This window comes from Lucilia cuprina, chromosome 6, assembly GCF_022045245.1.
Source record: "Lucilia cuprina isolate Lc7/37 chromosome 6, ASM2204524v1, whole genome shotgun sequence".
Classification (NCBI taxonomy): domain Eukaryota; kingdom Metazoa; phylum Arthropoda; class Insecta; order Diptera; family Calliphoridae; genus Lucilia; species Lucilia cuprina.
Genome location: NC_060954.1, coordinates 9,542,123 through 9,555,708, shown reverse-complemented (window position 1 = coordinate 9,555,708; position 13,586 = coordinate 9,542,123). Strand labels below are relative to the sequence as shown.

Genomic DNA, 13,586 nt, shown 5'->3' with positions numbered 1-13,586 from the left:
AGTTCTAGTTCAGTTCTAGTTCAGTTCTAGTTCAGTTCTAGTTCAGTTCTAGTTCAGTTCTAGTTCAGTTCTAGTTCAATTCTAGTTCAGTTCTAGTTCAGTTCTATTCAGTTCTAGTTTAGTTCTAGTTTGGAGTAGTTCGCAGGCTATTGTCTGTGTAGTTACACTAGACAAGTGTTGTTCATGGTCTAGTTAAAAAACTTCTTTAAAGACCTTGAAGTGTCAGTTAGCACTTCTTACTCCATTAATATGCTATCGTTAGATTCCCAGTTCGTTTATCAAATGATTTTTTAAATGTTTATATTATAAACTATGTTGATCAATATCCCAATTTTCAAATGAATAAATCTTTTAATTTAAATGTTCTTAAAAATCCACATTTTTATTAATATTCTTTAATTTGGTTTCATATCAAATCAATAGTAGAAACCTCTGTTTATTTTACAGCGTCCCGTAATGCCACAGTTAGGTACAAGTGGTCTCGAACATATATAGTAATTGGTAACAGCCGCATCTGTACAATGACCAGTGGTCCACTTAAAGTCTGAATCAGTAACAGTGCAATATTCTGCAGTACCTACAGCATTACTATCGGGTTGACCACTTTTCCATGAAGTGTAAGACAATTTATTACCACTTGATAGCCAAGTGAAAACATCTTTATCATTTAAATTATTACCAGATAACCAGAAACCATCGGTTAAGTGACCTAAAAAGAAATGAATGTGTATTTTATTATAAACCTAATTTCTTAACATTACCTTCTGTAACTTACCCTGAGCGTACAAATAATCTCTTAGATTTTTTTGTTCTGTTTCCGATTCAATAGATGCTAAAGTCATTCCAGCACGTGTACAAGCATGATTAGCTTGAAACCAATTGAGTTTTTTACCAATCTTTATCAAATATCTCTTACTACCAATATCGGTAGTTAAATCATTGTCAGCCTTAATGGCAAGTACTAGACCTAATAGCATTATGCTGAAGGCTAGCAAAAGAGGTTTAATAGTTGCAACCATTTTTCTTGTTACTTGGAAGATTGATTCAGTTATAACTGTAGGATTTTTGTTTAAACTATAGCATATTTATATGGAAAAATTATAGCAGAATGTTAAGAATAGAAGTATAATTAACAATATGAAGACATTGATTGATTTCCATTTTAACAATTAATGAGTCTAACAATTAAGAGAATATAGTCGTATTATAATGTGTTAGAATGCATTATAGTCTTGTTATAACGTGTTATAATACATTATAACCTTATTATAATAGATTATAATATATTATAATCTCATTATAATACAATATTATTACATAACGATATGTTTTAAACATTATTATAATATTATAAGGTTTTACAACATATTATAATGTTATAATGAAATAATAGGTAATAATACATTCAAATCATTATCATAATTCTATTATGTTATATATTATAAACTTATTATAGTCTAGTCTAAAGTCTAGTCTAAAGTCTGTTCTGTAGTCTAGTCTAAGGTCTAGTCAATATTCTCGTCTATAGTCTAGTCTATAGCCTAGTCTATAGTCTAGTCTATAGTCTAGTATATAGTCTAGTCTATAGTCTAGTCTATAGTCTAGTCTATAGTTTAGTCTATAGTTTAGTCTATAGTTTAGTCTATAGTCTAGTCTATAGTCTAGTCTATAGTCCAGTCTATAGTCTAGTCTATAGTCCAGTCTATAGTCTAGTCTATAGTCTAGTCTATAGTCTAGTCTATAGTCTAGTCTATAGTCTAGTCTATAGTCTAGTCTATAGTCTAGTCTATAGTCTAGTCTATAGTCTAGTCTATAGTCTAGTCTATAGTCTAGTCTATAGTCTAGTCTATAGTCTATAGTCTAGTCTATAGTCTAGTCTATAGTCTAGTCTATAGTCTAGTCTATAGTCTAGTCTATAGTCTAGTCTATAGTCTAGTCTATAGTCTAGTCTATAGTCTAGTCTATAGTCTAGTCTATAGTCTAGTCTATAGTCTAGTCTATAGTCTAGTCTATAGTCTAGTCTATAGTCTAGTCTATAGTCTAGTCTATAGTCTAGTCTATAGTCTAGTCTATAGTCTAGTCTATAGTCTAGTCTATAGTCTAGTCTATAGTCTAGTCTATAGTCTAGTCTATAGTCTAGTCTATAGTCTAGTCTATAGTCTAGTCTATAGTCTAGTCTATAGTCTAGTCTATAGTCTAGTCTATAGTCTAGTCTATAGTCTAGTCTATAGTCTAGTCTATAGTCTAGTCTATAGTCTAGTCTATAGTCTAGTCTATAGTCTAGTCTATAGTCTAGTCTATAGTCTAGTCTATAGTCTAGTCTATAGTCTAGTCTATAGTCTAGTCTATAGTCTAGTCTATAGTCTAGTCTATAGTCTAGTCTATAGTCTAGTCTATAGTCTAGTCTATAGTCTAGTCTATAGTCTAGTCTATAGTCTAGTCTATAGTCTAGTCTATAGTCTAGTCTATAGTCTAGTCTATAGTCTAGTCTATAGTCTAGTCTATAGTCTAGTCTATAGTCTAGTCTATAGTCTAGTCTATAGTCTAGTCTATAGTCTAGTCTATAGTCTAGTCTATAGTCTAGTCTATAGTCTAGTCTATAGTCTAGTCTATAGTCTAGTCTATAGTCTAGTCTATAGTCTAGTCTATAGTCTAGTCTATAGTCTAGTCTATAGTCTAGTCTATAGTCTAGTCTATAGTCTAGTCTATAGTCTAGTCTATAGTCTAGTCTATAGTCTAGTCTATAGTCTAGTCTATAGTCTAGTCTATAGTCTAGTCTATAGTCTAGTCTATAGTCTAGTCTATAGTCTAGTCTATAGTCTAGTCTATAGTCTAGTCTATAGTCTAGTCTATAGTCTAGTCTATAGTCTAGTCTATAGTCTAGTATATAGTCTAGTCTATAGTCTAGTCTAGTCTATAGTCTAGTCTAGTCTATAGTCTAGTCTATAGTCTAGTCTATAGTCTAGTCTATAGTCGAGTCTATAGTCTAGTCTATAGTCAAGTCTATAGTCTATTCTATAGTCTAGTCTATAGTCTAGTCTATAGTCTAGTCTATAGTATAGTCTATAGTCATTGAAATTGAGAAAAATATATGATTATTCGAAATCAAATTTAAATTCTTAAAAAATACTACAATTTTTCATCCAAAATCGACTACATACTATATTATAGTTCTATATATCGCAACAGATTTATGTACAATTTCCCTCTTAAATCAAATTTTATAAATTTTTATTTTGTTTTCTTTTTATAATGCTTTCATACAAGTTTTATTATTTTCAATAAATATAAGTAAATCATTCAAAAGCTAATTTGCATTCACCGGTTAGACAATCCGGTACAGTTGGACTAGAACATATATAATAATTTGTATTGCTACATGGCTCGGTTATCCATTTTAGTTCAGCATTTGTACGTATACAACGATTTGCCAAAGTACCCGGTTGATTATCAGCCCATTTGGTATAAGATAAACGATTACCGCTGGAAAGCCATACATATTCGCCACGATTAGCCAAATTATTGCCCGCCAACCAATAGTTGTTGAAAAGTAGTGCTTAACAAAGGAGGGGGGGAGGTGAAATTATAGTGGTTGGAAATATTATAAGTTAAAGTTTTTTTTTTATTATAATAGATTCATTTCATTTCACTGTTTTTACTTACAATTTGCAAAAAGAAATTCACTTAAAGCTTTAGCTTCACTTTCCGATTCTATGGAAGCCAACTGCATACCAGCTACGGCACATAATTGATAGGCACGATACCAATTTACCTTCTCATAGGTAACAACACGATAATTTTTTTCCCCTATAGTTGTGGTTGTTATTGTGGTCTGACCACTAGCCAAAGCTAAAACGTAAAACAGAACTAAGCTTAAAGTTAGTGCAAAGATTTTAAAGTTTAAAGCCATTTTTTTCTAGCAAAGTTTGACTGATTTCGAAAAATGCCAGTTTTACCATAGTTTATATAGAAAATTTCTGAACGTTTTCTGAATGTTTTTGATTGATTATAAGTATGAGATTAAATGACACATTTTGACGTGATATTTTGATAAGTTCTAGCTAATTCAGGTTATAATTGTAAAAGTGATCAATTATCTGATTTTCTTTAATTTGTAATATGAGCACATTTAGGTAATCCTGATGAAATTAGAGAGACAGAGAGAGAGAGAGAGAGAGTGAGGGAGACAAATTACCATAATGTTTCATTAATGCAATCTGACTTTATTCTCCATTATATTGCTGAATCTTAATGTTCACTAATTTTTGACTAGGTTCCATTTAGAGGATTTCAACTGTTTAGTTTACATTTTGAAAAGTGACAAATATATAACAGTTCCAAATTTAAGACAGCGCCCATATTAATCAGTGATTATATGAATAGTTTTAGGTCAATACTTTCTCAAAATAGAATTATATTTTGCAAATAGATTTCTTTTCTAAACTTGGACAAAAAGTTCCCCAAATAAAGCGAACTAGTTGTCTGATCTTAAATCTTCACATTTCTAAAGAAAACTGTGATATATCTTATTAGAAGTCGAAGTATAACTCGAGATTCAAAATTCATTGCCTACAGGTACTATAATGCCATTTAAGTGCTATTCAAATGCAACATGTTTTTACTAATATCGAAACCTTATATTCGCTATTAAACTATTATCTGGAGTCTTGATTCTTAGACTTTCCAAAATTTCTAAAATCTAAAAACATGAATAATTACTCTTTCCCCCCAAAAAAAAAATCAATAAAAAGTCCTTAAAATCGTTTATGCTTTCAAAATTTATATATTTATTTAAAATTTCCAATCTTAATAAGACCACAATTACAGAATGATTGTAGGTTTAACATTACATGTTGTACTGGAACCACATGCCGGCACTAAAGGTCTTTCACATATAAAGTACTGTAAACTGCTGCAAGCATCTCTACGCCAATTGAAATTAGCATCAGTACGTACACAACGTTGGCTAGTGCTACCGCCGGGCCCAGAACCCCAACTAGTATAGCTGAAAGACTCGCCAGTACCGAACCAGACAAAGTCCCGACTTGAAGACAAATCATTGCCAGATATCCAGTATTGTTTCGACAAAGCAGCTGAAAGAAAAAGACATTAAAATAAATTATAATAAATTCTAGTTCAGACTAAATTAGGTCCATACTAGTCTATAGTCTCGTAAAAAAATTAGTGTATAATCTGCACTGTAGTCTGGACTATATACTAAACTATAAGTTCAAACTATATTCTACACCATAGTCCTGACTATACACTATAGTTCAGACTACAGAGCTTAAGTCAAGCTCAGAAAATATCCTGCACTATAGCCTAGACTATGGACTTGATTATAGTCCGGACTATACTCCAGGATATAGTACAGGTTATGGTCTAGGATAAAGTCCAGACTATAGTCCAGGCAATAGTCTAACTATAGTCTTAACATCGTGCAAACTATAATCCAGGATTTAGGCCATCTTCTAGCATATAGTCCAGACTGTAGTCTATTCTATAGTTCTGAATATAATCTGACTATAGTCCAGATTATATATACTATAGTTTGGACAATAATCTGGACTATGGAATGGATAGTCATGACTACCAACTAGACAATAGTCTCGACTATAATCCAGATTAATGTTCAGCCCCAACTATAATCGACATTATTATTCCGCCCCGACTATAGATCAGACTCTACTATGAAATCTTATACTTACAATTCGAATTCAATAAACTTTTTATATTTTGCTGCTCTGTCGACGATTCTATCGATGCCAATCTCATGTTCATTTTAGCACAACTTTGCAAGGCTTTGTGCCAATTAACTTTAACTGCTTTCTCAATGAAATATTGTTTTTCACCCACAATCTGTAAAATACCGATTTTACTAAGGTCCAATTGTGCCTCAGTAGATTTCAATAGCGATAGCATGAAAACCCCTACAAGGCAACAGGTTACCGATTTAAAGTTAAAAAACATTATAAAAAAGAAACTTCTCTTAAGATCTCTTTAAGAATTTCGTAAAGTTTTGAATATCAGTTGGTAGGTAAGAGGTCTTTTATAAACAAACTGAAGATGACTCTAAGTCGTAAATCAAAATTATCTTATCAATACGAAATTACATACAACTTTTAATGACAATAATTAACTAATTACTTTTGGAATAGGTTATCGGTTCTTAAACAAAACCTGATAAATCTAGTGCAGTTCACAATATTAAGTTATGGTCCATTTTGTTCAATCGTTTTGGGTAAACAAAGGGCGTTCCGCTGTCTATAATATTCCTATAGTCCAGACTATAATCCATATTATAGACTTATCTATAATATGGATTAATGCATATTATAGACTTATATATAGTCCAAACTACAGATAATAGACGAATCTGTTGCCTAGAATATAAACTCTTCATTAGTCCAGACTATAGACTCTTCTAAAGTCCAAACTATAAACTCTTCTATAGACCCGACTAAAGACACTTCTATAGTCCAGACTATAGACTCTTCTATAGTCCAGACTATAGTCTCTCTTCTATAGTCCAGACTATAGACTCTTCTATAGTATAGACTATGAACTCTTCTATAGTCCAGACTATAGACTCTTCTATAGTCCAGACTATAGACTCTTCTATAGTCCAGACTATAGACTCTTCTATAGTCCAGACTATAGACTCTTCAATAGTCCAGACTATAGACTCTTCAATAGTCCAGACTATAGACTCTTCTATAGTCCAGACTATAGACTCTTCTGTAGTCCAGACTATAGACTCTTCTATAGTCCAGACTATAGACTCTTCTATAGTCCAGACTATAGACTCTTCTATAGTCCAGACTATAGACTCTTCTATAGTCCAGACTATAGACTATTCTATAGTCCAGACTATAGACTTTTCTATAGTCCAGACTATAGACTCTTCTATAGTCCAGACTATAGACTCTTCTATAGTCCAGACTATAGATTCTTCTATAGTCCAGACTTTAGACTCTTCGATAGTCCAGACTTTAGACTCTTCTATAGTCCAGACTATAGACTCTTCAATAGTCCAGACTATAGACTCTTCTATAGTCCAGACTATAGACTCTTCTATAGTCCAGACTATAGACTCTTCTACAGTCCAGACTATAGACTCTTCTATAGTCCAGACTATAGACTCTTCTATAGTCCAGACTATAGACTCTTCTTTAGTCCAGACTATAGACTCTTCTATAGTCCAGACTATAGACTCTTCTATAGTCCAGACTATAGACTCCTCTATAGTCCACCCTATAGACTCTTCTATAGTCCACATTATAGACTCTTCTATAGTCCACACTGTAGACTCTTCTAAAGTCCACACTATAGATTCTTCTATATAGTCCAGACTTTAGTATACTCTATAGTCCAGACTGTAGTCTACTCTATAGTCCAGACTATAGTCTACTCTATAGTCCAAACTATAGTCTACTCTATAGTCCAGACTACAATCTACTCTATAGTCCAGACTATAATATACTCTATAGTCCAGATTATAGTCTACTCTATAGCAGACTATATAGTCTACTCTATATTCCAAATTTTAATCTAATCTTTAGTCTAAACTAGTGCCCAAACTAGGGTCTTATATACTTATTGATAGCTATTATTCTATTGTCCATAATATATTTTATAGTCCTTTCTAATGTCTATTATATTCATTGTATTAAATAAAATTTAATGTAATATATAATTTGCTTTAACGATTTTATTAGACCTTTGAATATGGAATACAATTATTGACAAATAGGACGATTTTGACATACAACATGTTTAAGATTTTCACAATCGTTATCATTCCACTTGCCATTACCTAGCAATTCTAAACAATGTTCTCTGCCATAAATATTATTTGGTTCACCGGGACTCCAGTTAGTGTATAAAGCTGGACGTCCTGTGGTAATCCATGACCAACGTCCATAATGACCCAAATCGCTAGCGCCTAACCAAAAAGATGAATCAGCTCTTAACAGACCTAAAGAAATTAAAACATATAATTATATTTAGTATATAATAAACAACTGTTTACTTTAATTTAACTTACCATTCTTATATAAACTATCATATAATTTAGTACTCTCTTCGGAACTTGTCACTCTAGCGATAACCTGATTTTGTGAATTGCATATTTCTACGGCCGTATACCAATTGACAGGTATGAATATAAACGTATAAGTTTTCTCATTAATATTCAATTGAGCATAACGTGGTCTAGGTATTATATTGCCATCGGTATCATTAAATTGACTAACACCAAATTCGGACTCTTTCGAATCAGAGTCCTCGCCGAAAGCTAGACATGTTAAAGACAATACAAATAAACTTAATACAAAATATTTCAACATTTTGTTTTACTTAGTTGGTTTTGAGCTAAATTATATCAAGCTTAGCTTATTTATAGTTGTGTTGGCTGTTCTTTAGACCCATTAGAGGTTAATTATAGTTGCTAATGTTATTTTCTTGATAATATAAACTAACGACTTTTAAAATGCAATCTTTTATAATAGACTTATTAATAATACTTACTACTAGTTAACTACAGTATAGACTGTGGAAGGCCAGACTATAGTCTACCCTAGAGTCCAGACTATAGTCTATAGACCAGATTCTATGCTACTCTATATTCCAGACTATAGTCTATTCTATATTCCAGACTATAGTCTACTCTATATTCCAGATTATAGTCTATTCTATAGTCCAAACTATAGTCTACTCTATAGCCCAAGCAGTAGCGTACTTATAGTCCGGACTAAAGTCTACTTTCTAGTTCACACTATAGCTATATGGTCTAAACTGTAGTCTACTCTATGGTCTAAACTATAGTCTACTCTATGGTCAAGACTACAGTCTACTCTAAACAATAGTCTACTCTATGGTCAAGATAATAGTCTACTCTATAGTGCAGACTATAGTCTACTCTATAGTCCAGATTATATCCTACTCTATATTCCAGACTATAGTCTACATTATAGTCCAGGCTATAGTCTGCTCTACAGTCTAGTCTATGGGCCAAACTATAGTCTATTCTATAGTCCATGATCCAACCTATAGTCTACTCTCTAGTCCAGACTGTAGTCTACTTAGTAGTCTGGACTATAGTCTACTCTATAGTCCGGACTATAGTCCACTCAGTAGTCCGGACTATAGTGCACTCAGTAGTCCGGACGATAGTCCACTCAGTAGTCCGGACTATAGTCCACTCAGTAGTCCGGACTATAGTCCACTCAGTAGTCCGGACTATAGTCCACTCTATAGTCTACTCTGTAGTCCAGACTATAGTCTACTCTATCGTCCCGACTATAGTCTATTCTATAGTCCAGACTACAGTCTACTCTATCGTTCAGACTATAGTCTACTCTATAGTCCAGACTATAGTCTACTATATAGTCCAGACTATAGTCTACTCTATAGTCCAGACAGTAGTCTACTATATAGTCCAGACTATATAGTCTATTCTATAGTCCAGACTATATTCTACTTTATAGTCCAGACTATAGTCTACTCTATAGGCCAGACTATAGTCTACTCTATAGTCCAGACTATAGTCTACTCTATAGTCCAGACTATAGTCTACTCTATAGTCCAGACTATAGTCTACTCTATAGTCCAGACTATAGTCTACTCTATAGTCCAGACTATATTCTACTCTAGTCTATACTATAGTCTAATCTATAGTGCATACTATAGTCTACTCTATAGTCCATACTACAGTCTACTCTATAGTCCAGACTACTAGTTAGTCTACTCTGTAGTCCAGACTTTAGTCTACTCTATAGTCCAGACTATAGTCTACTCTATTGTCCTGATTATAGTCTACTATATAGTCCAGATTATAGTCTACTATATAAACCAGGCTGTAGTCTACTATATAGTCCAGACTATAATTTGCTCTATATTATACTCTATATTCCAGAGCAAAGTCTACGCTCTTGTCCAGTCTATAGTTTACTTTATAGTCCTGATTTTAGGTTACTTTATAGTCCAGACTATAGTCAACTTCTGTCGAATCCTCTTCAGTCCCACTGTTATTATCATTTCACTAAAACTAGGGGAATTTTTTAATAACTTTCTTTCACTGCTTAACGATTGACAGCAATATTAGCACAAAGCTTTTATTAGTATGGAGTTTTTTTATCTGAAGTAATTAGTTGATGATACTGGAGACAACAACAACAGCTATTACAACTACAATAACAATATCTTTTGTTTGTAATATCTTTTAAGTAAATTAAGCGCAAATGTCATTTAATGACATTTTCAAAAACTTTTTTACAGGGAGAAGAGGGGAAGTGAAAAATAATTACATTGATGAACTTGTTTGCATTTTATAAACTTAATTACAATTATTGTGTGTGTGTGTATTAAAAGCAAAATGACAGGATATTTGCTAGGATTTGGATAATGATGATGACCTTGTTAAATATTGCATTGTTTCTTTTATGGAGCAAAAAGGATTTCATAGTTTCTTGTTATTTGTTATATTTATCCTTCATGATTTGACCTTTAAAGAAATAACAACAATTTAAATATTTATTGTTCGTGTGATTATATATAGAAAGATATTTATGTTTAAGTTGTAATACCAAATGTTTAACAGTTGCTGTAACATTTATGTTTCAATTAAAATAAACTTCATTTTCTAACAAATCTCCTTGAATGATTTTACTTTATATTTTTCGAAAATTGCAATTTTCACTAAACCAAAGAACTAAAGTTAAGTCCATACTCTTTACACTTGCATTCCAACCAAATTTGCTGGCCACAACAAAATGTCTTAATCCTTGTTCTATTCTCCCTTTTCCAAAACAAAAAAAGGAACATAAAACATTTAGTGCGTTTTTTTTTCTTTGTCTTCAAAGTCCTTTTACATTTGAATTGTATTGCTGTGTTAAGTATATGATAAACAAATCCTTGACCTAACATAATTCAGATTTTCTTATTTCTCAACTAAGAAATCTCCCCCAATTGTCAAAAATATCAAAGAAAAAAGTGTTAAAAATTATGGGTATTGAGAAAAATAACACTGAAATAAAAAAAGAAAAATAAAATCTTTTTAAAGGATAATTTCACATTTTTTACAAAGTAGGGGTGTAATGTGACTGAACAAATAAACTAAAAACCAGTCTATAGTCTTAACTTTAGTCCAGACTCTAGTTTTAATTATTGCCCAAACTAAAGACTAAACTATAGGTAAGACTATATAATAAACTATAGACCATACCTGTAGATCAAACTATAGTCCAGACTATGCTATACATCAAACTATATAATATAGTGCAGAGCAGACAATAGTTCAGACTGTGGACTGAACTATAGACCAGACTATATAACTAACTCCAGACTTAAGACCAAATGTTAATGCAGACTATAGACTAAACTATAGGCCAGACTGTGGATTAACAACATTCCAGACTAAAGACTAAACTCTAGTCTAAGACCTAGTTCAGACTATAGTCTAAACTATGAAAAATAGTGCAGACTATAGACTCAACACTAAACTAAAGCCCAAATTTTGGACTATACTATAGACCAGACTAAACATTCAACTATAGTCCAGAATATACACTAAACAATGGAGTTGAATATAGACTAAATACCAAGCTGGACTAAACTATAGTCTCGATTATAGATTAAATAGACCAGACCAGAATAGAAAGAGACTAGATAATATACTAATCTATAGACTATATTCCAGACTATAGACTAAACCTTTAGACTAAACTATATCTCAGACTATGGACCAGACTATGTGCTAAACTATATTTCAGAACGTAGACTTTATTATAATCCAGTGATTAGACTAGAACATTGTCTAGACAATAGACTAAACTATTATCCAGGTTGTAGACAAAACTATAGTCCAGACTGTAGACTAAAGTATAATACATAGGCCAAACATTAGTCTAGACTATAGACAAAACTATAGTCCAGACTTAAGACTAAACTATAGTCCAGGCTATAGTCTAAACTATAGTCCAGACTAAAGAGTAAACTACAGCCCAGACTAAAAGCTAAACTATAGTTCAGAACATAGACTAAACAATGGTTCATACTATAGACAAAACTATTTTCCAGACTATAAACTTAACTATAGTCCAGACTATAGACTAAACAATAGTCCAGACTATAAACTAAACTATAGTCCAGACTAAAGACTAAACTATGGTTCAGACTATAGACTAAACTATTGTTCAGACTATAAACCAAACAATAGTCCAGATTATAGGCTAAACTAAAGTCCAGACTATAAACTGAACAATAGTCCAGACTATAGACTAAACTATAGTCCAGATTGTAGACTGAACAATAGTCCAAACTATAGTCCAGACTATAGACTAAAATATAGTCCAAACTAAAGACTAAACTATAGTCAAGACTAAAGACTAAACTATAGTAAAGACTATAGACTAAACTATAGTCCAGACTAAAGACTGAATAAACTTAATTACTTTTCAAAATGTAGACTAAACTACAGTTACGACTATAGACTAATGTGTAGTCCAGACTTTAAACGAAACTATAAACTATAAAGACTATATACTAAACTACACTTAAGGAATCACCTGGATCAACAACTAAAGTAAGAGCCATTTGATAGACTTTTCCCATCTTGAGCTTAGAAACTCGAAAAGTATCTCCTTACTATATTATTAAAATATCACTTTTCTTAAAAATTCTACCCCGATTTTATGATTTTCCATTTTCCCCCCCCCCAAAATGTTTGGCAATTGCTTATGTATTTCAACTTAAACATAAAACTATTGAAAGTTATCAAAATTTACGATCACTACGTGAATTTGTACTATTGTCATATTTTGAAAAAAAAAGAAATATTAAAATTTTATTTAAAGGGTGTAGCAAAAGTAGAAGTTTTTTTGAAGTAACTAAATATTGTTTATGTCTTTAAAACGAAGACTGTCTTCAAGGAACAGGCTAATATTTAGATGAAAGACTAAATATCCCGAAGATCTATTTTGAACGAACGATTTGATTGAAAATATTTCTTACAAATGAAGTAATAATTATCCCCCTTTATCTAACACCCTGTCTCAAAACAATTGCATTTTTAAACACACTCTCTAACAAATACTTTCAAACTTACAACGATTTTTATTATTTCAAAGTAGAAAAAAACTGTGTTGCATATAAATGTGTAACAATTTCTTTGCTGCAACAGCATGCTACCATTTTTTTCCTATTTTCTTCCACAATTCTCTTAAATGTGACATTGAAACGACCTTGTTGTATTATGAAACATAAGCTAATTTAGTCCCTAACAATACTATTACAACAAAAATAGCAACAACTATAATGGATGCTTTCTGCAACAAATACAAGAACAAAGTCTGAAACTCCTATAAAGTGCAACATACCAGTTTATGATATCAGGATTCGATAGCAATTGTTTTTAAATGTCACACAGATATATGAAGGAGTTAAATAATAGACTAGACTATTGACTAGACTATAGACTCGACTAGACTATAGACTAGACTATAGACTAGACTATAGACTAGACTATAGACTAGAATATAGACTAGACTAAAGACTAGACTATAGACTAGACTATAGACTAGACTATA

At 31.9% G+C, this 13,586-nt stretch overlaps 4 protein-coding genes across 4 annotated transcripts; all 4 read right to left on the bottom strand.

The window, feature by feature from the left end:
• Positions 1 to 355: 355 nt before the first annotated feature.
• On the bottom strand, positions 356 to 1,045 carry LOC111677265 (C-type lectin 37Db-like). Its single transcript, XM_023438362.2, has 2 exons — positions 776 to 1,045; positions 356 to 709 (listed from the first exon to the last, which is right to left on the bottom strand). The coding sequence occupies exons 1-2, from the start codon at positions 1,017 to 1,019 to the stop codon at positions 417 to 419; spliced, it is 537 nt and encodes a 178-aa protein (XP_023294130.2). The 5' UTR covers positions 1,020 to 1,045; the 3' UTR covers positions 356 to 416.
• A 2,247-nt stretch (positions 1,046 to 3,292) lies between these two features.
• On the bottom strand, positions 3,293 to 3,929 carry LOC111677268 (C-type lectin 37Da-like). The gene is made up of 2 exons (XM_023438364.2): positions 3,664 to 3,929; positions 3,293 to 3,556 (listed from the first exon to the last, which is right to left on the bottom strand). The coding sequence occupies exons 1-2, from the start codon at positions 3,908 to 3,910 to the stop codon at positions 3,297 to 3,299; spliced, it is 507 nt and encodes a 168-aa protein (XP_023294132.2). The 5' UTR covers positions 3,911 to 3,929; the 3' UTR covers positions 3,293 to 3,296.
• An 834-nt stretch (positions 3,930 to 4,763) lies between these two features.
• Positions 4,764 to 6,006, bottom strand: LOC111677269 (lectin subunit alpha-like). Its single transcript, XM_023438365.2, has 2 exons — positions 5,709 to 6,006; positions 4,764 to 5,093 (listed from the first exon to the last, which is right to left on the bottom strand). Exons 1-2 carry the CDS (start codon positions 5,968 to 5,970, stop codon positions 4,822 to 4,824), a joined length of 534 nt encoding a protein of 177 aa, XP_023294133.2. The 5' UTR covers positions 5,971 to 6,006; the 3' UTR covers positions 4,764 to 4,821.
• A 1,685-nt stretch (positions 6,007 to 7,691) lies between these two features.
• Positions 7,692 to 8,385, bottom strand: LOC111677257 (perlucin-like). Its single transcript, XM_023438351.2, has 2 exons — positions 8,048 to 8,385; positions 7,692 to 7,978 (listed from the first exon to the last, which is right to left on the bottom strand). Exons 1-2 carry the CDS (start codon positions 8,346 to 8,348, stop codon positions 7,740 to 7,742), a joined length of 540 nt encoding a protein of 179 aa, XP_023294119.2. The 5' UTR covers positions 8,349 to 8,385; the 3' UTR covers positions 7,692 to 7,739.
• Between the last annotated feature and the right edge of the window lie 5,201 nt (positions 8,386 to 13,586).

What these genes read in the sequence shown, in the direction of transcription:
- LOC111677265 (XM_023438362.2), bottom strand. Translation starts at nt 1,019, where the DNA reads ATGGTTGCAACTATTAAACCTCTTTTGCTAGCCTTCAGCATAATGCTA. An exon ending in AGATTATTTGTACGCTCAGG is followed by an intron (nt 710 to 775) that starts GTAAGTTACAGA and finishes ATTTCTTTTTAG; the next exon opens with GTCACTTAACCGATGGTTTC.
- LOC111677268 (XM_023438364.2), bottom strand. Translation starts at nt 3,910, where the DNA reads ATGGCTTTAAACTTTAAAATCTTTGCACTAACTTTAAGCTTAGTTCTG. An exon ending in TGAATTTCTTTTTGCAAATT is followed by an intron (nt 3,557 to 3,663) that starts GTAAGTAAAAAC and finishes TCCTTTGTTAAG; the next exon opens with CACTACTTTTCAACAACTAT.
- LOC111677269 (XM_023438365.2), bottom strand. Translation starts at nt 5,970, where the DNA reads ATGTTTTTTAACTTTAAATCGGTAACCTGTTGCCTTGTAGGGGTTTTC. An exon ending in AAGTTTATTGAATTCGAATT is followed by an intron (nt 5,094 to 5,708) that starts GTAAGTATAAGA and finishes TTTTTCTTTCAG; the next exon opens with CTGCTTTGTCGAAACAATAC.
- LOC111677257 (XM_023438351.2), bottom strand. Translation starts at nt 8,348, where the DNA reads ATGTTGAAATATTTTGTATTAAGTTTATTTGTATTGTCTTTAACATGT. An exon ending in TGATAGTTTATATAAGAATG is followed by an intron (nt 7,979 to 8,047) that starts GTAAGTTAAATT and finishes TAATTTCTTTAG; the next exon opens with GTCTGTTAAGAGCTGATTCA.